The 24,450-nt window shown below is 35.3% G+C and overlaps 2 protein-coding genes across 2 annotated transcripts; both read left to right on the top strand.

The window, feature by feature from the left end:
* The first annotated feature begins 1,040 nt into the window (after positions 1–1,040).
* On the top strand, positions 1,041–8,708 carry LOC120331416 (phosphatidylserine synthase 1-like). Its single transcript, XM_039398488.2, has 12 exons — positions 1,041–1,201; positions 3,058–3,152; positions 3,500–3,617; positions 3,897–4,043; positions 4,246–4,404; positions 5,005–5,156; positions 5,428–5,569; positions 5,925–6,037; positions 6,237–6,302; positions 6,614–6,713; positions 6,785–6,847; positions 7,312–8,708. Exons 1-12 carry the CDS (start codon positions 1,109–1,111, stop codon positions 7,534–7,536), a joined length of 1,473 nt encoding a protein of 490 aa, XP_039254422.1. The 5' UTR covers positions 1,041–1,108; the 3' UTR covers positions 7,537–8,708.
* Positions 8,709–18,025: 9,317 nt separating this feature from the next.
* On the top strand, positions 18,026–24,140 carry LOC120331903 (tyrosine 3-monooxygenase-like). The gene is made up of 11 exons (XM_039399078.2): positions 18,026–18,633; positions 18,935–19,053; positions 19,524–19,587; positions 19,957–20,103; positions 20,199–20,361; positions 20,483–20,679; positions 21,473–21,608; positions 22,131–22,257; positions 22,643–22,738; positions 23,139–23,272; positions 23,617–24,140. Exons 1-11 carry the CDS (start codon positions 18,579–18,581, stop codon positions 23,774–23,776), a joined length of 1,398 nt encoding a protein of 465 aa, XP_039255012.1. The 5' UTR covers positions 18,026–18,578; the 3' UTR covers positions 23,777–24,140.
* The last annotated feature ends 310 nt before the right edge of the window (positions 24,141–24,450 follow it).

Here is a 24,450-nt window from a genome sequence, read left to right as displayed (position 1 = left end):
CGTCTAGCATCCCAAGACAGTGACGATCCGTGTAAAGAAAATCAGTGTTATCCATCGAATAGAACAATTCAACGCTTAAAATTACAAAAAACTCATCAAAGTTTACATTACACTACACCGTCTATATCAATTCTGCTGTTTTTTATATGTGGTAGACCGGAAGTCTGAAGAATCTATTTTTGAAAATGCGCATTGCTATTGGACAAGGAGATTCGTTCTTCTTTGGCGCCGCAGACTCACTCGGCAGAATACAGTATCATCACACTCCACGAAACAAAGTTTCATTTATGTCCCACCGATGTTATGGAACTTTTGGTTCTTGCTATTCAAGGACATCTACAAATGACGCAGTCAATATCACATTTGAACTCATTTGAAATTGCCCATGTTGTCGAATCTTATCCTGCTTTTAGTTTGCACAATTTTTTCAGCAAACTGATAAGCAAATGAATATTTGAAATATGTTGCCTCATTTCATGGGGTTACATAGAACCATTGGAGATATTCTTAGTGCATAGAAACGCATTGCGGCAGGTGCTCAAAAATTTTCGTTAAAAACATGAAACGTAGCCGAGATGACTATGATCGTACTTTATTTTTACATAAGCCATTATCTTTTATTAACAATTTAGCAGAATGGAGGAACGGGTCAAATATTTGTTCATCAGAGCGCGTGCCTACCCAATACTTCTGAGACATTTGAATAAAAACTGTTCTCTTTTGCGCCTCTGCAACGAAAATCTTCTTGCGTATTGTTCAAAGCATTGGTGCTCGTTCAAGACATGCCTGTGAGGTTGTTATTGTTATCGGCCAACCAAAGATCAAAATGAGTTGCGTAGTACGATCAGAATATCATGCCCAACATCGTGATATTTTACTAAAGTTTTGATTAATTGAATAGGAATTTTTTTTCGCTTCATGGCATATGTTGTGATTTTCATTGTGTAATATTTAATAATTGTGTTGCTGTGCGTACATTTTTAGAGGAGCCATAATTTTCCTACCTTCAACCTCCAAATTCCCCACTAGAGGGAAATTTCCCACCGGTTGGGAACCACTGCTAGCTACTGCAACAGTCTTCGAATATATTATACCGTAACTTAGCGCGATGGTATTCAATCTGAAGCCTAGGCGTCAGTCAAACCGACGATCAAAGAGACAATATTATAGATATGATTTCCGAGCAATCAACGAACAACAAGTAAGTTCACAATTGAAATCATCCGGTACCGTACCAGCAGAACACGCTTTCATTAGTACCATGTGTCTGCGGCCTCGTGTAGTTTCGTACCGGTACCGGTACCAAACGTACCGGTAGTACTTCCAGTGAGCGTACCATAACAATTTTTGGGTCTGGTATAGTTTAGTACCACATGCACTTCTACTTGGCCCGGCGCAACAATTTTTGCATATGTCTGTATGTCAATCCAAACCCCCACCTGCTAGACCCCAATTTTTCACGTGTCAATCCAAACCCCCACCTGCAGACCTGCTAGACCCCAATTTTTCACGTGTCAATCCTAAACCCCACCTGCAGACTTGACTACGGTATGCCATCTAAAAATTACGTCACCACGACTTCAAAATCACGTCATAGAGCTTGCCAAAGTATACGTACAGACATACGATCACCCGAAATGGCATCTAAGCCGATGATAAAGAACTCACTAACTTAGCTTTCAACTTTTAGGTGATCGTCTGCGTGTCTTGGATGGCAGTTCGTATAGTTTGAAGGGCTCTATTACTGTATTACGTCACTGAATCTTTTGATGATGCAGTCAGGTGTGGGTTAGGATTAACATATGCAAAAATTGGGTCTCATGTAGTTTCGTACCTAACATACTTCTAGTGGGCGTAGCATGACAATTTTTTCACGTATCAATCCTAACCCCCACCTGACTACACCATCTAAAAATTACGCATTACGACGTCACAGTGACGTAATAGAGCCCTTCAAACTATACGAACTGCCACCCTAGACGCGCAAACGAGCACTCGAACTCGAACAGTTATTTCTCTCGTTTTCTCGTCGCAACGATTCCAATAGGAGAGAGATCGAAAACGTCCGTCAGTTCTTTATCGTCGGCGCCAATGCCATTTCGGGCGATCGTACGTATATTTGGCAAGCTCGATGATGTCATTGTGATGTCGTAGTGATGTAATTTTTGGATGGCGTAGTCAGATGGGGGTTAGGATTGACATATCAAAAAATTGTTATGCTACGCCCACCAGAAGTACAATAGGTACGAAACTATACGAGACCCCAAAAATTGTTATGCTACGCCCACTGAAAGTATTTTAGGTACGAAACTAAACTAGACCCGCGCCGGTGCATATTCACTAAATGACGTAAGTACTTTATTTGGCGGGGCACACCTGTATTTGCATATGTTATTCCTAACCCCACCTGGATCTGTCATCCAAAGATTATGTCATTACGACATCACAATCGCGTCCAAGAGCTTGCCAAAGTATGCCTACGATCACCCGAAATGCCATCTGCGCCAATGATAACGAACTCACTAGCGCCAGCGATATCTCTCATATTGGGATCGTTGAGACAAGAAAATAAGAGAAATATCTTGCTCGATTTTTGCACATGTCAATTCTAACCCCAACCTGTCTATGCCATCAAAAACTTTGTCACTTTGACATCACAATCACGTCATTAAGCTTGCCAAAGTATACCTACGATCGCCTGAAATGGCATCTGCTCTGACGATAAAGAACTTACTAACGACAGCGATCTCTCTCATATCTGGATCTTTGCGACGCGCAAACCAGAGAAATAGCTTGCTCGATTAAGGGGGATCATTTGGGCGTCTTGGATGACAGTTCGTATAGTCTGAATGGCCTTATTACTTCACTGTGACGTCGTAATGACGCAATTTTTGAATGACATAAGGTAGTTAGATGGGGGTTAGGAATAAAATGCCAACTAGAAGTACTTACGTCGTGTTGTGAACATGGCTTACACCAGTATCTTGGAAATACCTGACCCCAACTTATGAAAAATGATATTATTATTAAAGTATTGGGTTTTTTTAATTGATTCAGGTAGAAGATATAACTCTTGAATTTTTCTACAAACCACATTCCATCACTCTACTTCTTGTTCTTGTTATTGCTTTTTTGTATATTGGATTAACTAGGTAAGTAATACTGATTACCTGTGATTATTATTTTCAAATAGTTTTTTTTATGCTTGGATTCAGTGTGTTGGATTTGGAACCCAAAAATATCTTGGATAGATTGCAAAAGTTTAGTTTTTCTTTGTTTACTGTCTTCTGTTTTACTGTTACTGATTCTGACTCTGCTAGAAATTCATAAGCCATGAATGATCAGAATAACGATATACTGATGCCAAAGTGCTAAAGCATTATTTCTTGCTTTCTTTGTTTTTTAGGGTTTGTTTCAGGATAAATTTTATTAATAAGGTTGTCTAAACTCATCGTTCTAGAACTTCTAGTCATATCTAATGTTGAATTTTTTTTTTTAGAGATGACAGTGTTGGAGAAAAAAATCTCTGGTTCGGTTGTTGCGGAGTTATATTTTTCTTTTCCATTATAAGCATACTCGCTTTTCCTAACGGGCCATTCACAAGACCTCATCCTGCGGTACGACTTATTTTGTATATTTAGAAAGTTTAGGTCTTGATCACTATGTCTTCGATGATAAAATGTTGCGATTTTGATACATATTTTGCCACGGTTAAAATACAATAAGTCTACACAGACTATATTAAATAGGCTACTGCAATAAATTTTTAATTCCAACCATATGCTATAAATATGACTTAATTGTGTTTCAAGTACTTCGGCACAGTTTTTGTGGTTTAAATCACACAGAAAATTAAACATTTTTTAAAAATCTTTACATTTGTTACTATTTTTCAGATATGGAGAGTATTTTTTGGATTCAGCGTCTTGTATTTATTATTTCTTGTCTTTACGTTGTTTTTAAACTTGGGTCAAGTCAAAATGATAATGTATTGGTTGGACCCAGAGGTTCGACATGCCAAAAGGGAGGTTGACACCGTGGAGGTAAATAATAAACTTGAACATGGTAAAATCATTTTATATAATAAACATAATGAATTTGATTTAGTTATTCAATAATGAAGATAAATGCAATAGAATTATATCTGATTCCAATATTCATTTTAATCAATGTTCAATTAACATAGAATAGTAGATGTTCTCATTCCCAGTAAAATAATGTACAATGAACCTTTTCTATTTACAGGAATATGCAGTCAATTGCTCTGATGTAAGTTTGGAACGAATATATTCTAGTCTGGATGTTTTTGCATTTGGTCATATTGCTGGTTGGGCATTGAAGGCTGTTCTTATTCGAAGCTACAGCATGTGTTGGACCATAAGCATCATGTGGGAACTCACAGAAGTATGTTTTGTTGTTTTACAAATTAAGAAGTGAGCTTCATGCTGAAGTTTATGTTGTCCACTCAATATTTACTAAGGGCTGTTTATGATCAATTTGATTCGTTGAATGGTTTCTTCCCGCTTTCACAAACAGCAAAAAATGTTTATTTCCTAAATTCGTGACAATTCCTGGTGAGGAAATTACTGTCAATCAATCACTGTATGGTTACTGCAGACTGAAATGTAACTAAATTCAAGAAGGGGCTTTATCTCAACTCTCTTCTGGTATTTGGTTAGCTGGGACCTGCTATTCATACCTATCTTGCTTAATTAATGTCACTTGTCATGTCACTAAATCAATTCATTCCGTATTGTGATTCCATTGATGAATGTAGATTATTCGCATGAAATAAAATATGTATATAATACCAGTATATGGATAAATTTTGATCATTTTCATAAGCCATCACTAACATAAAGATTTATGTTTATTGTTTGCTATTTCAAACTACTCTTTGTAGATAGGTAAATGTGTGCATCAAACATGAATGATGATGAAATAATCAGGGAATATATATATGACATTGACATTAGTGATAAATTTCTTATCATTGTCTTTTAGTTATTCTTCATGCATTTGCTGCCAAATTTTCAAGAATGTTGGTGGGACCAACTTCTGCTTGATATTATGTTATGCAACGGAGTTGGAATATACATCGGCATCAAAACTTGCAGATTTCTTGAAATGAGAGAGTATCGATGGGAGTCTATAAAGTATGTGATCTCCATCCATATGATAAGATTTATATTATCTGCATTGTTTACTCACTGAAAATCATGTTGTAGCTATCAATTTTATCTACATTATGTTTGTATTAATTATTCTAATTGAACGCACATGTTATATACAAAATATTCTTGTACTAGTACAATTTTCTAAACAGTTATAAAAATAGAAAGAAATCAACAAAAGTAGTATATGCTTAAAACTTTGATGTTTAATGAAAAGATTTTTATATGTTATCCTGATATTTGTTTACATTAGAGACATTCATACCACCACTGGAAAACTAAGGCGTGCAGTTCTCCAGTTCACTCCAGCCAATTGGTTTCCAGTTCGTTGGCTTGATCCTGAATGTCATTTTATGAGAGTTCTTGGTGTTTATATCCTCATGATAATATGGCAGGTGTGCATCATTATTAGCAAGAATTAATTATGCATTATATGGAATATAATTTTTTACAAGAATCTTCTATTCTATCTTAAGGGTTATATATTTTCCTATTATTTTCCTTCGTTTCCTGATTTTAGAAATACTTCCAAGTTGGTCCATTTTGTGGAAAACTTTTTGCTATCTTTTAAATTGTAACTATGGTACATACATTTCAGTTTGATTCTCAATTGAATCATTAGTTTGTCGTTAGGCGACATGTAACGGAAGATAAGAAATGAATCACCAATGATTAATCATAACACATAAGTTAAATTTCATATCTTTTGGTGTTCATGTATCTTATGCTGACCATAAACTTTGTTTAAAGATGGCAGAGCTTAACACATTTTTCTTGAAACATTTTCTTCGATTTCCTGCCAGTCACATCTTTTGCTGGGGTAGGATTCTCTTGATTGGAATAATTACAGCACCGGCTATCAGGTATGCAATAATTAGTGTTTTAACATTTTTTCATAATTCATTACCGGTATGAAAATTCTAAATGGTTCCATGGTGTAGCATCAATCTTGAATTCATGGGAAATTGTTTTCTGGGGTCGTCATTGTTTATCTATATATCAATAGCTGTAAACTTTTTATTGTTATCTTATTATATCTACAAACCATCATTTACATTGCAGGCAATATTATGTGTACATTACTGACAAAAGATGCAAAAGGGTTGGGAACCACACATGGGTTTATGTGTAAGTTTTATTGCTAATTTGCTATTTGTGTGCTGTGTTTCAGTCATGAAAGAAAATCTCTTGTCTACTCAACTAATATGGTCCAGATGCATTAACTTGAATGGTAGCGAAAACAAAAAGGTCGGAGTCTAGAAAAACTCCAGCACATAATCATCCCACACCAGATTCAAATCTGTGAACCCAAATAATATAATCAGTGCCATATTATCAGCACTCACTGTGTAAAACTATGACACACTGCTAGACTGCAGTCCTAAACAAGTCAACCATCATGTTCTAAATTAAAGTAAATTGTCATCATTTTTTTATAGTGCGATCATGTGTCTAGAAACGATTATTTCATTAAAATTTGGAGCTGAGGAATTTACCAGGACACAAATGCTCAACATTGCTGGATGGTTGGTTGTCATGGTAAGTATTCAAATGACCGCAAAACTTAGGCACAAATTTTGTATCATATTATACGTTTACCCTTTTTACAGCTGCTGCTGACATTGTTGAGTTTGTATGTTATGTTGCTACTGTCAAAACTGGGAATTGGTAAGGTAGGTCATTTGTATTTTGTTAAAAATTAATAAGTTGGTTTTTGTGGCCGAGTTTGTTTTAAAAGTAAGTACCAAATTTCAGTCTGTTCGTAGTTCATCTGTTCATAATTTTCTAATTGAAAAGATGGAGACATAAAATTTTTTTCGTTGCATCAATTTTCTATCGGTCCGTTTTTAGGATCTTTATGGCATCAAAGCTCATTTAATCTTTGAAGTAATAGCATCATGCCAAAAACAACTAGGCAACTGCAGATTCTGACTTTGAATTCTCTGTGCTTAATGTAGCTAGAATTTCATGACACGTATTATGATTTTACAACATGTTTATAACCTTGTGTTATTCCAAAGCCCACAAGTTCACAACAAGTTTGATATGATATAGTGAATAGTCATACCTGTCTTGGTTACATGTTGTTAATATGCATGCTGCGGCCTAATTTTTAAATGTTGTTTGAATTCTCAAGGATGTTGAGGTATATGATGGAGAATTATCTGGACCGGAATTTCCAAAGACTGAAAGCAGTTGTGCAAGTAGCAGTGAAGGTGCAGATGAAGAAAATGAATCTGAATCAGAAAAGAGAACAGTTAAAAACAACTCAAATGGTCAAGGCAAAACTTACTCTCTGAGAAACATAACGAAGCGGCAGAACTTCAGTTCTGCTGTAAGTCATGCCAGGTTTGGAAAATAATAAATATTGCTCACAAAATCGTATACATTCTTCAAAATATGCAGACTCCACACAATAATTACCTAAAGAGCTGACTTGATCTTGTTATCGTTTCGTTAAATTCTCGTCAGATTTGTCGGTTGGACATAATCATTTCTACTTTGATAAGTTCTATTTTCTACATTTCTTGTTTCATGATATAGTATCGGAATGACCAACATGCAAAACATCATTCATTATTGCTTGTTTTCAACTTTGACAATAATAGTAGGTGTAAAAACTAGGGCTGGGAATGGTTAATCTGTTAACCGATTCTAGATGGTTAAAGGTTACGATTTATTTTAACCGTTAACTGACATCTCAGGTGCAAATCATCTTTATAATGTACAATTTCTTCAGAAATGATTACTTCATCGCAAATTTATCTCTTGTAGCGCTTAATTTAAAAGAATATCACTAGCTGTATTTGTAATCTAAAGACCCAATAAATGTGAAAAATAATTGAAGTACCAAGATTGCTGATTATGAAAATTTGACAATGATAAATTCATGATCAGTTTTCGGTAAAAGCATATTCTTTGGTAAAAATATACTGTTTTCTTGCAAAATCGTCTATTCAATGTGCGCAGTTGATGCTGTACGAAACGATCCAGATTGGTCAATAATTTCGAGAGATTCCAGAATAAGATCACTCGAAATTAATTTGTAACCATTGTGACGTGATAAGCTAAAATACCAAATTATTACGTCAATTATAGCCCTGCGGTTAACTGGTTAATTTTCCCCGGTTAAAGTGTTTTTCCTGAAATTCCCAGCCCTAGTAAGAACACATTAGTATTGCCACATTAGATTGGTCGATCATATAGTTATTTCTGGTATCAAGGGGAGTGAACAACTGATTTTCTAAACCTATAACTTTGATTTTTCAAACCTCTTTGTTGATGAATATTTATTTAATTTATTAATAATTTTTCGCGATTTTGGGATCCAAATTTTTCAATATAGACTCAATATTGCAACATACCCTCTAACAAATCTCTTTCTTACCCATTTAATTATCGGTACCAAAGCTATCAAACCACCTTTGTTACACATGACAACGATTGTTTTTTTATACATTTATCATCTTTTATTGCATTTCGATTTTCTTCACTGGTGTACTTTTATATCATGATTTGTACACAACTTCAAAATGTCTGAAAACTACCTCCTACAGAGAGGACACTGCTCGGGTACTTTAAGAAGTATACTCATCAGTAGTGTTCAGAAAAAAAAAAACAATCATGGTCGTTTATCAATTATCCCAGGGGTCGGCCACCTACGGAGCACTATAACCCGCCCCGCGACGCTTCACTAAATTATAGTAACAAAACATCCGTTTTGACGAATATATTCTTTAGACTAAATTATATTATAACCTAACAATTATATATTTCACAATTACTCGTGTAATGAGCATATAATTTAATAATAATTAAGCAAATGGCAACAAAACGCAGAAAAGTTGATGCTAAGTGCAGAGGGTTCAATGCCGCTGAAAGTATTCAAATGGAATTTTATGAGATGCAATGAGGAAATAAATCCATATTCTATTCGAGAAATGTATCACTGCTTGATTTTTAATATAAAAAGTACCATCCGTTTGGTTTTTCAACTTTCTAAAAATACGTGCGGCCCGCCAATGACTTGCAACCTTAATTTTGGCCCGCGAGCGACAAAAGGTTGCCGACCCCTGATTAAGCCTTTCGTTTCAAGTATTTTTTTTCATATTGCATATTTACTACTGATTTGTAAGCAAATAAGTTTGCTGGGAGTATGTGATGTATTTTCGAACATCTGATGATTTCAGAATCGAATATTTTTCGAATCTAATCTCGAATACTTGGAAGATGTTGAGCTTATTATAACGTCATTGTATGCGACTTTTTTATTGTAATGGGTCCTCCATACACATAAATCAATGAAAACATAGAATCCATCACCCAGTCAGTTCGCGGAGTTGCCACATACAATAGGAAACGTGTTTCATGGATAGGAAGAAAACAGTCGTATGTCGGATTTGCATTTCTGAAAAATGACTTCAATAAAAAAATTGAGCAGTTCACTGAAATAGCAGAATGGCGGTGATTCGAAATTTCTGTCTGGACCGATTCGAATAATTTACTATTCGATTCGAAATGACCAGCCCAAGTATTAATAGGCGCTTTCGTACTGTGGTATTCTCACCCCGAATACATGAAGCAATTTATATGGAAATATTGGTTTCATTTTTTGCTTTGGCCCAGCATTGAATATAGGGTACTTTGTTGAGTAGTTTACACTGGAATTTTGTACAGTACAATGCCGAAAATACCAGATCATTACAAAAATCTTTGAAAAGAAAAGATTTGGCGTGCACGGCTCGATAATCAAAAGCTAAGGAAATATGCAAAAAGCCCGGACGCCAGATTGTTACAAACCCAATTCAAAGTTTGAAATGTATATGCGAATTCAAATGTTGAGTGGTATTTATTGGTTTTAAATATGTATTTATAACGGGAGCAGGTATAATTTAGATGACCTGAAAGGAAATCAGGCGCTTGAATGTGAGAGGCGGACGCGTAAAATAAAAATGACATTCAATTTATTTTGTGTTTACATACGCGGCAGGGTTGGCCGTGGTGGTGGGATTCCGGTTTTTCACGTAGTTTCGCAATAATCAACGAACCCCCTCCTTGTTTTTCGGACGTAGGACGACCGCAGTAAATGGGGAAAGTGCACAGCAGCTGGTGACTAGCGTTTTGAAGTTATGTATTAGTTTTATTTGACACGTTAGCGGGCTTTATAGTTCCAAGGCTTATAAAAGCGAATAGAAGAGTATTCCCGCGGTTCGCTGATGTATAACTAGAATGTTAGTTACCAATTACATGCCATTGTTAGCGAATGTACACCATCACCGGGTTGGAAAGAAGATTTAATCACTGAACGTGACATCCTATGGATTATCCTTAAGAAAGTAATTGCTGCGGTTCTCAACAGAATAATTTCGTGTTTTATAAAAAGCATTAGCCTACATTCAATTTAAGTCCATGCATCTGAAACAAATAACTGGCTGACTAATCCCTAGTAACCGGACGAGAGGACTCTGTTCGCCATATGATTAGGTCGTTTTATCGACATGGGATAAATATGTAAATCCAATATATACACATAACAATAGGGAACTAAGATAGTGCTCTGGCGTAGAATCTGCTATGCTAGGAATATCTGCAGTAAGATATTGATCGTCTTTAGGCGACTGCATTTTGATCTGGACACGCGACGAAAACCAGGTCGTAGATTTGATAACCTATGCAAATTTACTGCTTATATACTACGATAAAGGGATTCGACGGGCTACGGCCTGAGACGCGAAATCTCATATCACAGTGAATTAATTGTAAACTGAAATTTTCAATAAGGAATCGGACTACAACAATATTTTTAAAGCGGCAAAAGAATTGTCCAGAGAATTCCCTTTAACAAAACACAAAAATGACAACTGTATTCTAGCTATCCGTTTTCAGCCCAGCGAATCTAACTTCGCAAAGATTTCGTGAACTACCAATATTATATTATACTATAGAATAATGAGACTGAAAAACTTTTCCCCCAAACTTTAAAAATATCCCACAAAAAATGCAACAACATTTCGAAGCAGACTGGTTAAACCAGAGACAATGCATAACATCATGTAACATTTATGGTTAAACCGCTAAATCAAAACAAGCCAGAATCGCCTAGAGAAGTACAATCAAGCTTTTATAAATGCAGTTGAAATCATGCACCGCCAAAAAAGCATTGACCACATCACTTAGTTCATAAGTTAAAAGGAAATGTTTCAACTTATTGTTGGCTGTTGAGGAAAAGGTTTTCTCTGTTATTAAAAGACGACGAATGCAACAGCAGCGCCAATCCGTTAAGTCTTTGTCAAACACTTCAACGAGACAATATGTGACGCATATTTCACGTTTTTATTATCATATTTCAACGTTACGGTGCATGGACTGTCTAAATCAGGGTGGTTCAAACTCAGGCCCGTGTGCCTCATGTGGCCCGCAGAGAGAGAGAGAGAGATTTTATTTCCACAAAACAATGTTAAAAAAAAAGGACAATAATACAGATTTTCATGAAAATATAGTGCAGTGGAAGTTTAAACATTGAATTGTGATGGTCAGTATGCAAGACCTTTTTATTTACGCTGTGATCAAACTGTCAGCATGGATTATCACAATATGAAATTATAAAACAAAGACAGAAAAATGAATGAATGAGTCGGCTGATAAAAAAATTTTCTACTATTCAACACTTTACATTTGATTTATTGTATAGTTCAGAGGGCATGTGTAAAAATTGTATATACATTATACTACACTTTAATCAAGTGCAATACTGATTCCATCTACAGAAACTGGTTCCGTATAGAAAAGAGAGAGATATTTGTCATTATGTCAACCAAAATGCAACCAGTCAACTTCGCAAAAAATTTTTTTTGCAAAATTAAAATTGCTTAGGTATGAACAGAGAAGGAGCGATACGACCATGCGGTATGCGGTCATAGAAGTCAACTCCTACCTTATTTGCTGATGTGATTATGGTTCACATTGAAAATGGCTATTAGAAAAGTTGTCTGGAAAATAATACTTTAACAAATTCGATAGATAGTACTCACAGAAAAGCTTCACATTGGGGGAGGGCATATTTTGTTGAAAACTCATTAAAACAATAAAATTCTGTGGGCTTTAGATGATGGTAAACAATAATATGTACAAACATTCGATATATGAAAAGAGCAAAAATAAAGATACATATATATGCTGTATATTAGTGGATGGTGAACTCGAAAAATGTGGTGGACATGTATCACCAGCATGACAAATTAAATGCAGCTCAGTAGAATTACTAACATATTTAAGCCAGTAATCAAATATAGGCCTACTATATGTAAAACAGATCACAAGGGGAATTTCTAGTTGATCACTATGTCAACATCAATGCTAAGAAGAAAATAATACTAACATGATGAGCAACAACGAAATAGCGAAATAATTGAGTTGAGAAACTTATCCTTTAAATGTCATGTCAAGCTAAATATATGCCAATGTGAAAATGATCTAAGTAGGACATTCAGTCCTAAAGATTACTTTTTTTTATTTAAAAAGATGCAGCATTATTTAGTCATGCTAGTTTCAAACCAGAAAATAGATAAATCACAAATTTTGTTTCGACTGAATGACAAAATATGACACAATATAGGATCTATACATAGGTCAATAGGCTATTGAACTCAGGAACAATAATAATCATAATTCTTTCAATGGCAAACAGTTGCAATGCATAGGTGAGATTTGACAAGCTAGTGCTTTTATTGTCGTAAGACATGAATAGACGAAGTAATATTGGCAAATGCAACTCCATATTCTGTGGCCCGCGTCGCATTGGTGTTGGAAGGGTATTCAAAAAATCGCATTTAGTTTTGTTTCGTCATAAAACAAAGGTTGAGACATAATTTCATTCCAATTTTTCTTATTTTAGTTCTATTACTAGTTCGCGGACTAGCCAAGTGACTCCCGTAGTATTTAGACCGTAGTATTCGAAATTATGTCCTAACCCCAGCCTGGTACACGTACTAAGTTCCGGTGTCGGCCATCTTGGTTCACATACTACATGAGTATCGAATGATGTGCCAGGCTTGTATAAATTGCTAACTGGCTTTCTATCTTTTTGGCGGGAATATATATATGCTAACAAAAAAGCCTTCATAGAAAACTAAAATCGAACGAGGAATCTATTAGTGTAGGTTGTCTATGCCTGATAAATAAATATTAATGTTATGGCCCCTAACAATATAATTCCTGTCGGATGGTTATTTACAACCAGCCTAAACAGTATTACAAATAATGCTGCATAGAAAATATATATTATATGTCAGAAAATTTATTAATTAACCTCCTGTCCCTCACATTTGGTGATCAATCAATCTGTAGTTATTTTGTAAACAGGAATTTGAAAAGAAAGCTGACCAATTCAAACAGACTCTTAACTAAATATGATCCACAATACTTGCTGGATATGTCGGCAAGTTGTGTCAGTAACAAAAAAATATAATTTTAAACGGTATTTCGGAAAGCACTTTCATTTGCGGAATTACTTTCGCCGTTGTGAAGAGTTAAAAATCTTACACTAAATGTAGTGAGACTTTTGCATGCGTTTTGGATGGTTTTTGCATGTTTTAACATGATAAATACAAAATAATGTCAACGTGTTTGCAGAATAAAAGTCTTTGTTTGAATATTGAGAGTTCAGCATATTTAGATACTTAGTTACCGCGCTATTGCTTTTTTGAAAAAGATTTATATTAAAATCAACGGTTTTCAAAAATGATCCCCAGACCTAGCTAATTTTCCAAGGCATGCTTCAAATTTGTCTAAAAAATAATTTGTGTCAGGCCGTGGATGCCTATATAAAACTCGTGGCTATATTATAATAAGGAGCTTTATTGTTAAATCATAGTTCTTCAGATCCAGAATCCAACGTATCGTATAATTAGCTAGTTATTAATCAATTATTGATGAAGTGATCTAGATTTTTGTAAAGCGAGAGAATTTTGAGACCCGTCGAGTGTGGGTGTGCGATGCGCAGTGCGCAAGCTACGAGAGCGGATGAATCGAAACTGCAGTTTCTGTTTTGGGGATCCCCTAACTATCGATCGATAAGTCTTCGGTTTCCAACCGATATTCTCGTTTTAATATTTGGTGACATTTTCGTCAGGCAAAATCTCAAATCACCCCGTTTACTGCTAGAAAGGCGATTTCGTTGTTTCGATAGCAATAGTGTCACGGCTGAAAACCCCTTTTCCGCCATATTCTATCTCCTCAAAAATCGCCGGGTACTTGCCTGATGACTTGCACCAAAATACATCACAACGATCTTTGGTACAATTCATCTTCGATTCCTCATCATGTACCACGGACTCCAGTCCGGTTACCAGTTCATAGAATTAATCAGCCATTTATTTGTTCCAGGTTCATGAAAATGTGGGAAGCCGTAACTGACCATCGGCTATGGGCCAGGGATCGGCAACTGTTTGCCGCTCGCGGGCAAAAATTAAGAGTTGCAAGTCTTGGCGGGCGCACATATTTCTAGAAAATTAAAAGCGGAACAGCGTGCAAAGACTACGCCAATTCGTGAACTCAACTCTGTCGTCTTATTAAGAGAAAAATATACAAATGATATTAAACGATATTAATGTGACACTGTCTTGTCGCTGCATCACTCCCAAAAACGAATTTTTCTCATCGTTTGTCAAATTTTGATAAAGATTTTCTGTGAGAAGATACATTTCATAAAAATCAAGCAGTAATGCATCTCTCGAATAGAAAATGAATTTTATTTCCTCATTGCATTGCATCTCAAGGAGCTCCATTTGGATATTTTCTGCGCTATTGAAACCCTGCACTCATCATCAACTTTTCTGACATTTGTCTAATTATAATTAATAAATTGTAGAATCGTTAAACGAGTAGCTGTTCACTAAATTGGTTAGGTTACAAAATAAGTTTGTCTAAACGGTGACCGTACATTTGAACTCATACATTTGCACCCGTATATCCGCAGGTTCAATCTATATGAGGGTGCTAAAATCCATGGGTTAGGGTGAGTATGGGTTCAAATATGCGTAAAAAATCATTCCATATAAGTGCAATAGTATGCAGGTGCAATTGTCGTGGGTTCAAATGTAATGGAACCTGTATAAACATGTTACGTATAAAATATATTCTACTCCTCGAAGCGTTGATTATAAAATTAATTCATCGTCAAAACCGCCGTTTTGTCGCAATAATTCAGTGAAGCGTCGCGGGCCGGATTATTTTACTCCGCGGGCCGTAGGTTGCCTACCCTTGGGCTACGCGAACTACCTTACGGCGGGGAGGAGTCCAGCAATCCTTTCGCGTGTGATTATCGCCCACGTGCACGAATGCACGCAGAGTGCAGTAATCAAGTTTTCGCCCACCGGGGGCAATATCGCCCACTTTTGGAATCATTGGGTTAGATCAGTGGTCGGCAACCTTTTTTAAGTGACGGACCGGTAAAGCCTGACCAAAATTTTGGCGGACCACAAACGACTAAGCTTATGCAATAAATTATACGCGTTAGGAAATTTTTGTTGACAATATATTTAAAAACGAAAGTGTTTGCTGGTCGGTAACCGTTCCTAAATTGGAGATATGGTCGACAGTGACACAACGTGTTTTTTTTACATCTAGCCTACTTCGATATTTCGTTTTTGTAGTTGTCAGTATTGAAAACCCGGCCTCAAATAAATACGATGTTGTGAAAGGTAACAATGCCTGCAAACCTTGTGTCTATAGTCTGGGTATTGATTGATGTTTGACTTAATTTATGTTTGTTTTGCTATATCTAATTTTCAAATTTCAAATTTTCAAATTTTTTGTCAGCCGGTTCCTTCACAAAAGCCACATTTTTCAGCCGGTTTGTTACAAACAGAATACTGACAGTAACCAGTAATGCTAACCAGTTCGCTGATCTCATAAAATTCCGTGAGACTGTTCTATAGAACCGGTGCGAACCGGCTGAATCCCACCACTGGGCGTAGAGGAAACGATTGACCCAGCATTATTGCGACATAATGACATGGGCATCGATTGTGAAGTCAGACACGCTGCTCAAATGCGTTGTGTTTGTCTGGTTTGCTGTTGGGTGGTCTTTTTTAGTCGTATGGTATGTGGTTGAATTGTAGAGGTTTTATTAGGGCCTTGTCCGTTTTTGTGTCACCTCTCTGCCGAACGGTAGTAATCTTTCCGCGGCCCGGTGGTCGCCGATCACTGCTGGGTTCGATCATCCCTGATATATAAGCACACACCACCAGACACTGTTATGAGATAGAATGTCCCGATCTGCGTGTCCTTAGCCCCGTAATATTATACGTACTTCAGCGGAATAAACCCCAGTCTAAACTCCTCGGAGGTCAATAAGCACACGATGGATTGTTCGTATATTGTAAAGGTGCACGATCGAATTCAATCCAAAACAGATATATAAATTAAAATATACACTTAATACCAATAGGGTTGAAATTCAAATTAGTAATAATGCAAAAACATGAAAAACACTATATTCTTAAATTTCGAATTGAGACCGGAAACATGTCACAGATTGGTCGATACAGAGAGGCATTGCTAAGACTTGTCGCGATAAATCATAATCACAGGGAAATAGGGCACTGACCTATTCATTGGTTTCACATACTATTAAGACAAAGGAGTTAAATAACAATAAAATCCATAATTACATTCCACATTCGCTACAATGTCATTTGGCATGCACAACATAAGGAATTTTGTATAAAAATCTATCGAAATATAATATTTTATGTATATATGTTCTCACACATACACACACTGGGATAAGATTGCGGTTTCTTCTACAGAATTGAATTATCAAATTGATAAATCATTTCTAATCAATCATCAATGTGATGACCATTATTTATGAGTATGCAAAAACTTTTCGTGTCATAGACGAAGTATGCGTGTCTCATTAAGATGAAAAGGTCAAAGAGATAAAGTTGTGTAGGTGCGCAGCACTTGAACCACATAGAATAGCCAGCTACAACTTTCTTGCATTATACGCGTATGGATCTACCAGAGATGAAGGAAGAAGGATATTTCGTGTTGAGTAACTCCATTTATAACAACATACAACTTCAGACGCATTCCAAAGCGTCAGGTCGGTGGATTACTTAAAACCAAATGTGAATATGTTCAGCGATCGTTTGAACAGGCCTAGAACATTTTTAATACTCTTTTTGACAATTCTTACTTTTTATTTCTGCAGAATATAGTTTAGATTCAAACCATAAAATAAATGAGTTACGACAAACAAAGTAGAAGTTATAATGAAAAAGAGTAGTCCATCGAGATTTAGCTTTTTTATGAGGCGTTTTCCCATCTTCACTACGTAGCCTACATGACTATGAAGAGCCACCGATGGATGAGTAGCCCGAATGTTTAAAACATACATTCTAGAGACAATTTTAGATATCTCCCTTTGTCCTGGAGTACACGCATAATATATAGATTGTTATTTGATTATATTTATTATTTGATACTTATGCATGAAATATCGCCGACCATACTGTCATGAAACCACTTAATTATCGTCAAGAAATCAATATCAAATCACTACACGCATATATGTTGGAAACGATTTTTGAACATGAACATTTTAGGATTGTTGTGAATATAAAATATTGATTTTGTGTCTGTTTCGGGCATCTCATAATTTGATTCTCACGTCACAGATGTCTATAGCAAATGTCCTTGTCAAGAAATATGACGTCAGCTCCATAATATTCTAATCATCGCTTATTCGGTTGTTACATATTGAGTTAAGACTATATAAGAACCAGCAAAGCTTATCCTAAAGAACTCGTGGACACTGCCCGAGGAATCTGAATATACCTCGGCACAAAGGCTTTTATTCTTTGAGGATATTCAAAGAAAGATGTGGAAAAGATGTGTTTGAGAAATCCCAACTTTGGCGATTCTGCTACATATTTTTAGCGTATCTAATTTTACGAGTTTCACGAAATAATTTTCGAGGTAGTTTGAAAATGTATTTACAAAGCATGCAAGTGATGTTTCAAAGTTTAAATAATGCTTTCTCATAATTTCGTCATAGTCATGAACAGAACACGTGTGCTTGCGTCTCATGGTGATTTCCCTATATATAACAGGAGGTGCAAATGTCAAAGTTAGTAATCTCGATGATCGATCAGGGCAACGTGCTGTTATTTCTATTGCCAAGAATGTAAAGAGAGCTCTATAACACATAAATTATAGATACTTAGGTGGGTTCACAGAACTGTTTTTAACGTTTATATTACGTCATAAATCGTCAAGCTTTAATGTGTAAAATTATCATCATGGATGCCTTTTAGTATTTAGAGATTCATTACTCCGAAGTTTTTAAATATTTGTTGTGAGTTTATTGCTAGATTACATTTATACATCTGATGCAAGATGAGAAGAAATAGTATTATAGCGGATGCTAAATTTGCTACTCTTCAAAATTTAGGTAAGAAAGAGCGATTAAATAATTGCATTACTATGATTACCGGATAATCAAATTAGAGAAGCGTCGGGATCTGTTTCGAATAAAATTGTAACTGTCTAAATTCACAAGCATAGGTATTTATATATAGGATTAGCAGTTAGCAGCTTTTATCGATTGATTATTCAATTTTATTTATAACTGTTAACATACTATTTATTGGGCCTCCCTCATAACACGAGATGAAACATTTTCTAATAAATATAGTAAACCCTCTCTGCCTGGCTTCAGGTTTGTATTTATTCATTTTTTAATTTCTATCTAGAAAATACAAAATGTAATTCCTCGAAAAGTGGAGGGCAGAACAGACATGAGATTTTGATCAAATCAACATTAACCGGAAAGCATGGATTTTCTGTGGCTTCCATACTGAAATATCTGGAGGTTGTATTATATAGATTAACATTTTATTAATCTTCATTTTAACATTTTTAAAAACGTTTGGCTGGCTGTCGTTTTGGCCGTGTAACGTGAATCAACTGCAATTGAAAGTAGATAAAGTAGATAAGAGGATATTGGAGGATAAATAAAATTTCGTAAAAATTACAAGACCTTGTCGGCTCGGAAAGTGAACTCTTTACAGAAACTAACACATTTAGGAACTTTTTTCAATCGATGTGCCCGTACTTGTGTCAACTAGTCAATTTGTTTTCACCTAATTTGATTTTCATAGTTGTTGTTTATTGTCTGAGTGTTTTCCATATTTTTTAAGTTTATAAACACTCTCAAATTTCAATTGAGCTCTTGTATCAATACCCGGAGGTGAAAGGTCCTTGGCTATATTGTTTATTAGTTAACTGGCGCATTGAGCGTAATTAAACTTATGTATATTTTAAATATATATCTTTGCACAGGAATGCAACGTGACAATTCAATTCGTCGAAATAAAGCGCCCAGAAGAAAACAGCTCGGACAGTGGTAATATTATTCTCTAATCCTTTCTTTTATGAGCAAGTCTAATTGCAACAAAACGGTAATATCGAATCACTACATTGTCCCAAGCGAAGTTCAGAATTTGATATCGCTTGTTTAAGTGATTTATGGTATTATAAATTTACTTCTACTAAATCTAAGCTAGCCAAATTGTCATTGCTAAGATTAATCAAATGAGAAACAGAAGATTTTATATGATTTCCATTGCTGCATATGTACGATTTTTACCCCGACTTGCGATTCTCTAAAAAGTGATCAAGACAAACATATCTTGAAAGAAAATTTTGCAAGTTAGCTTATATAATAGCTAAATAATAATAATTTCTTATAATATATTTTAATTTGAATATACAGATGACGATATCCGACTAAATGAAGTATATGTGCAGTGTCAATGTTCATACACAGATCTGGAAAACGCTGAAATTAGTTTGGAAAAGAATTCTTCTCTTGTTGTGAAACGCTTATCGCAACTTGGACCCGAACGCGAAACTCTTCATGGTAAGATATATATACCTATTTATATGAATTTTTGAAGTTCAAATTAGACGATTTTCTTTATTAAGCAGTGTGTTATATGTATATATCATTTTCAGATGTTCCATGGTTTCCACGAAAGGCTGCTGACCTGGATTATTGTCGACATTTAAGAGAAGTTTGCGAAGATAATCAGATAAACACAGAACACCCTGGATATTCAGATCAGGAATACCGAGAACGAAGAAGACAAATTGTAGATATCGCACGAAAGTATAAGCAGTAAGTAATTTATTGACATATTTGCTAAGTTTACGTTAACATTCACAAATTGAATCAGTTATCAAATTGATCAATCATCTTTATCTGTGTTTTGTATTCATTTTGTTTATCTATTGTCAAGCGGTGACGTCATCCCAAGAGTGCCATATACATCCGATGAAAATCAAACATGGAAAACTGTTTATTCAAAATTGAGAAGTCTACATGCACAAGGAGCTTGCTCGCAATTCAACACATCCATTCGCCACTTGGAAAAGATTGGCCTATATAGCGAAGACAATATTCCACAGCTGGAAGATGTTTCGAGATATTTACAAGGCATGTTAAGTACACCACAACAACAGTTTACTACGCCAAACCAAAAGAATAACATAGGGCTTCTTTTTACGCATATCTGCATTTACTGGTTTTAAAATGCCAATGAAATTGTATATGAAACTACCAGAGTGTGCTTCATATTTGAACCACCCACCCACGTCCGAGCGATACTTTGGCTTGTTTATTGTATTGCACACCATTTTAACACTTTTGGGTTTTCAATATATACGGCCCATATACAAACGAAACGAGTATATATTATATACCTATCTGTAAAAAAGCAATTTCTAATGCAACTCGGTATAATATTGTTTAATAAATAAAATTGTTTAATACAATAGTATTTTTTAACGTGCCATTTGAAGGTATATGGAAGTTAGTCAAATTTAACTGAATATTCAAAGTTGAATGGCCTATTTTTCCCCTGAATATCCCTGAATATATCAAATATTCGCATCGGATAAGGGGCCTAGGAAATTTTTTAACATTACACTTCTCGGCTGTCGGTTATAACACCGATATCACAACAGTGGTTTAGGCGCTTTAGTTTCAGTCGTCCATTTCCAGTGTTAAAGCCATATTTTCGAGACAAAATCAACCGTTGGCCAATATTTTTTCTCGTCGGCTCAACTACAGTTTTCTTCTCACGCACTTTGCTTTTCGCAAGTTTATCATCAATTTTGCAATAGTTAGTCGAATGCCTCGGCCCAGCAAAAGAACGCCAAATGTCGGAAGATTAGGTAAGCAGCTCACGATTTCATTTAACTTTACATTTTATTGTTCCCTCGTTTAGACTGCAGTGGATTTCGTCTCCGTCCAGTGGGAGGTTTGGTTAGCGCACGTGATTTTCTTGCTAGTCTTGCCGTGAAAGTTTTTCAATGTACACAGTATGTACGTCATCATTTGAGCCCAATGCATACACCAGAACCGTGAGTACATTTCATAATCCGCATGCTTACTGAATTGTAAGCTACATTAATGACTCTTGAAATCCAATTTATTTTCAAACTGTTGCCAAAATTTGGACGTCCTAGTTGAATGAATGTTTCAAGGTGAATATCAGTTTTAGGAGTGATTCTTTGCATATAGTGATTATGCCATTATGTTACCAAGCTTCATTCTTTACGACCCGCGATTAGTCCGAATAGATTTAAATATACCTATCTTTTTAATGATAGATTACAGAAGTGTCTATGACAACTAAACGAAACAACAAAAACACAGAAACTGATACCAGACTTCATCATATACATTAACTCATAAAATAGAATGGCCAACTGGTGGAACCACGACAAAAGAACTTTATCATGATTTATTTTAAATGGGAAGCAACATTGATTTAGTTCTCTTTTCATTCTAAATTTTGCATTCATATATCGCACAACAAATAATAGCTGAAGTTTAATAAGTTGAACACACATTTTCTTTAAAAGCGGCTATTACTTTTGCAGGGACTGTTGCCACGAATTGATTGGACATGTGCCTATGCTGTGTGACCCAGATTTTGCCCGATTTTCTCAAGAATTAGGGATTGTTTCGCTTGGTGCTACCGATAAGGATATTGAAAAATTGGCGACTGTGAGTATGATCTTGTAACATTGGTCCCAAACCTTTGAACTCTATTGATAATATATCGGAAAGGTATAGAATATAGATCTCTCTGAATTCAACCAACTAAGCGAATGGAATATCCGCTAAATGTGGTAGCATTGACTTGCTACGTAGGTATGGCGAACTAAAAAAATTTCTGTATCAAATAGGGTTTTCTTATATTTTCGATTACTATATTTTATTTATACCCTCGTTACCGCTATTAAACTATAAATTACGGTCGATCAATGAAGTATATATATATATATCAGATTTTCCTATTACAGTAACACTTGTACAACCATTATCTAAATACCTTTCATTCCAAAACTTAAAATGCTTATTAAAACCAGATTCATAATATTTACTATAGCTCTATTGGTTCACGGTTGAATTTGGATTATGCTTGCAGCAGGGTCAATTGAAGGTATATGGAGCCGGAATTTTATCAGCATACGGGGAACTGGAGGTATTGATGCCTTTTTAATTCAATTATATAAAATAATATAGTAATCGTAAATATGGTGGACTTATTGCTCTACCAAAGAAGTCTAAATAATATTACATATGTATGTTGACCATATGCTATTTTTCCACTGCAAGCATAACTTTAACCATTCCTTACTGCGGTCTGAATGCAAATATAGTTTCTTCAGTCCAAAGAATTTCATGTATACATATATGTATATATAGTCACTCGGAATAAAATTGAACTTGTTAAATGAGAGTTATTTCTCAGATACACATACCTTACATCTTTATCATTTTCTGGGTTCGTTGGTAGGTATGCGTGCTTTATTTACATGATTATTATGCAACTGAATTCTATTAGGTTTAGCGTTGTTTGTAACAGTCTTGTTTTTTACCAGCATGCTTTGTCTAAAAACCCTGAACATTGCGAATTTGATGCAGAAAAGGCATCAACCCAGTCCTATCAAGATGAAGATTACCAACCACTCTATTTCATCGCAAAGTCGTTCCAAGATGTTTTAACAAAAGTTCGGTAAGATAAACATAGTTTTGTCTCAACAACAGTCACAGAGCAACAATCATTGTATAAAAAGTGTTTAAATGTGGTGCCGTGGTTCTTCTGTTAGTGAGCATCTAAAATAATTTCAATTTTTTTTCAAAATGTCGCTTCTCCTACATCTGTGAAAAGCAAATACTAATTTCCATCTAAGCATTTTAAGAGAATAATTTCACAATAATACCTTTCGTCGCTACTTTTGAATTTGACCATACACATTGTGCGTCTTGGAAAGGCGAAAGTTTGACTTTCGAATTTCTTCAATTATTCCGATAGTTTCAATTATTTGAAGTTCTAGATTATTTTATATTTTGTTGCAGGAAGTTTACCAACGACAATATCATCAAGTGTTTCGATGCTCGATACAACGCTGATACAGAATCTGTTGAAGTGTTTCGCAAAAATAATCCGCATGATGTCGCAAGAGTGGTTGAAGAATTGAATGGCCACATAACTTTTCTTCGTGGTCTAGTTGGATAAGCGGCACAGTATAATTTATTATGTATCCTACTGCTTGACAGTGCGAATTTATGATTGCTTCAATAATTTCTTTTAGTATTTTACAAAATTTTTAAACTTGCACGTGTATATTCCGTTTTCTGTTTACGATAATATCAATATTTATGTTTCCATAAACCATATATATATATATATATATGTGATGCATGTGTATAAAAAATTCATGTTTAATAGCTTTTATTATACAAACACAAAAATATCAAGGTTCACTGCTTGGAAGTGTCTTTGAGGATTTTTAATGTTGAGAGCAACATTTTGTCACGTTGTGTATAATTCACAACGAAAAATATATGACATCGAAAATAACCAATCGTTTACAAATCATCGTCATGCCAGATTTTAAGAACGCAGGGAAGCTAATTTTTGGACAGAAAGTGGACCTAGGAATTATTTTTGAAATTTTCGCAGGTTTTGGGGTGCTCAACGCAGGTATGACAAAATTGCTAGGAAGCTATTGCTTTTTTTCAAAGTTCGAGTCTTTTGAGGCCTCATATTTCACCCCAAACGTTTCTGGTTTGGCATATATTGCGCCCCCACGTGACATTCCATAATGGTGGTCCACTGAACTTTTCTATAAACTAGGTGCTCAGTTAAAGTCTTACCGGAACTGACGTGAATTGATACAGTGAATTGAA

Source organism: Styela clava, chromosome 6 (genome assembly GCF_964204865.1).
Source record: "Styela clava chromosome 6, kaStyClav1.hap1.2, whole genome shotgun sequence".
Classification (NCBI taxonomy): domain Eukaryota; kingdom Metazoa; phylum Chordata; class Ascidiacea; order Stolidobranchia; family Styelidae; genus Styela; species Styela clava.
The sequence above is the reverse complement of the archived record's forward strand: the minus strand, read 5'-3'. Positions and strand labels throughout refer to the sequence as shown.

Bases quoted from the DNA above. Each gene is read 5' to 3' on its own strand.
- LOC120331416 (XM_039398488.2), top strand. From the start codon at position 1,109: ATGGTATTCAATCTGAAGCCTAGGCGTCAGTCAAACCGACGATCAAAG. The intron at 6,038-6,236 runs GTATGCAATAAT...TTTACATTGCAG, and splicing joins ATTACAGCACCGGCTATCAG to GCAATATTATGTGTACATTA. The intron at 6,714-6,784 runs GTAAGTATTCAA...CCCTTTTTACAG, and splicing joins CTGGATGGTTGGTTGTCATG to CTGCTGCTGACATTGTTGAG.
- LOC120331903 (XM_039399078.2), top strand. From the start codon at position 18,579: ATGAGAAGAAATAGTATTATAGCGGATGCTAAATTTGCTACTCTTCAA. The intron at 22,258-22,642 runs GTGAGTATGATC...TATTTACTATAG, and splicing joins ATATTGAAAAATTGGCGACT to CTCTATTGGTTCACGGTTGA. The intron at 22,739-23,138 runs GTATTGATGCCT...GTTTTTTACCAG, and splicing joins CAGCATACGGGGAACTGGAG to CATGCTTTGTCTAAAAACCC.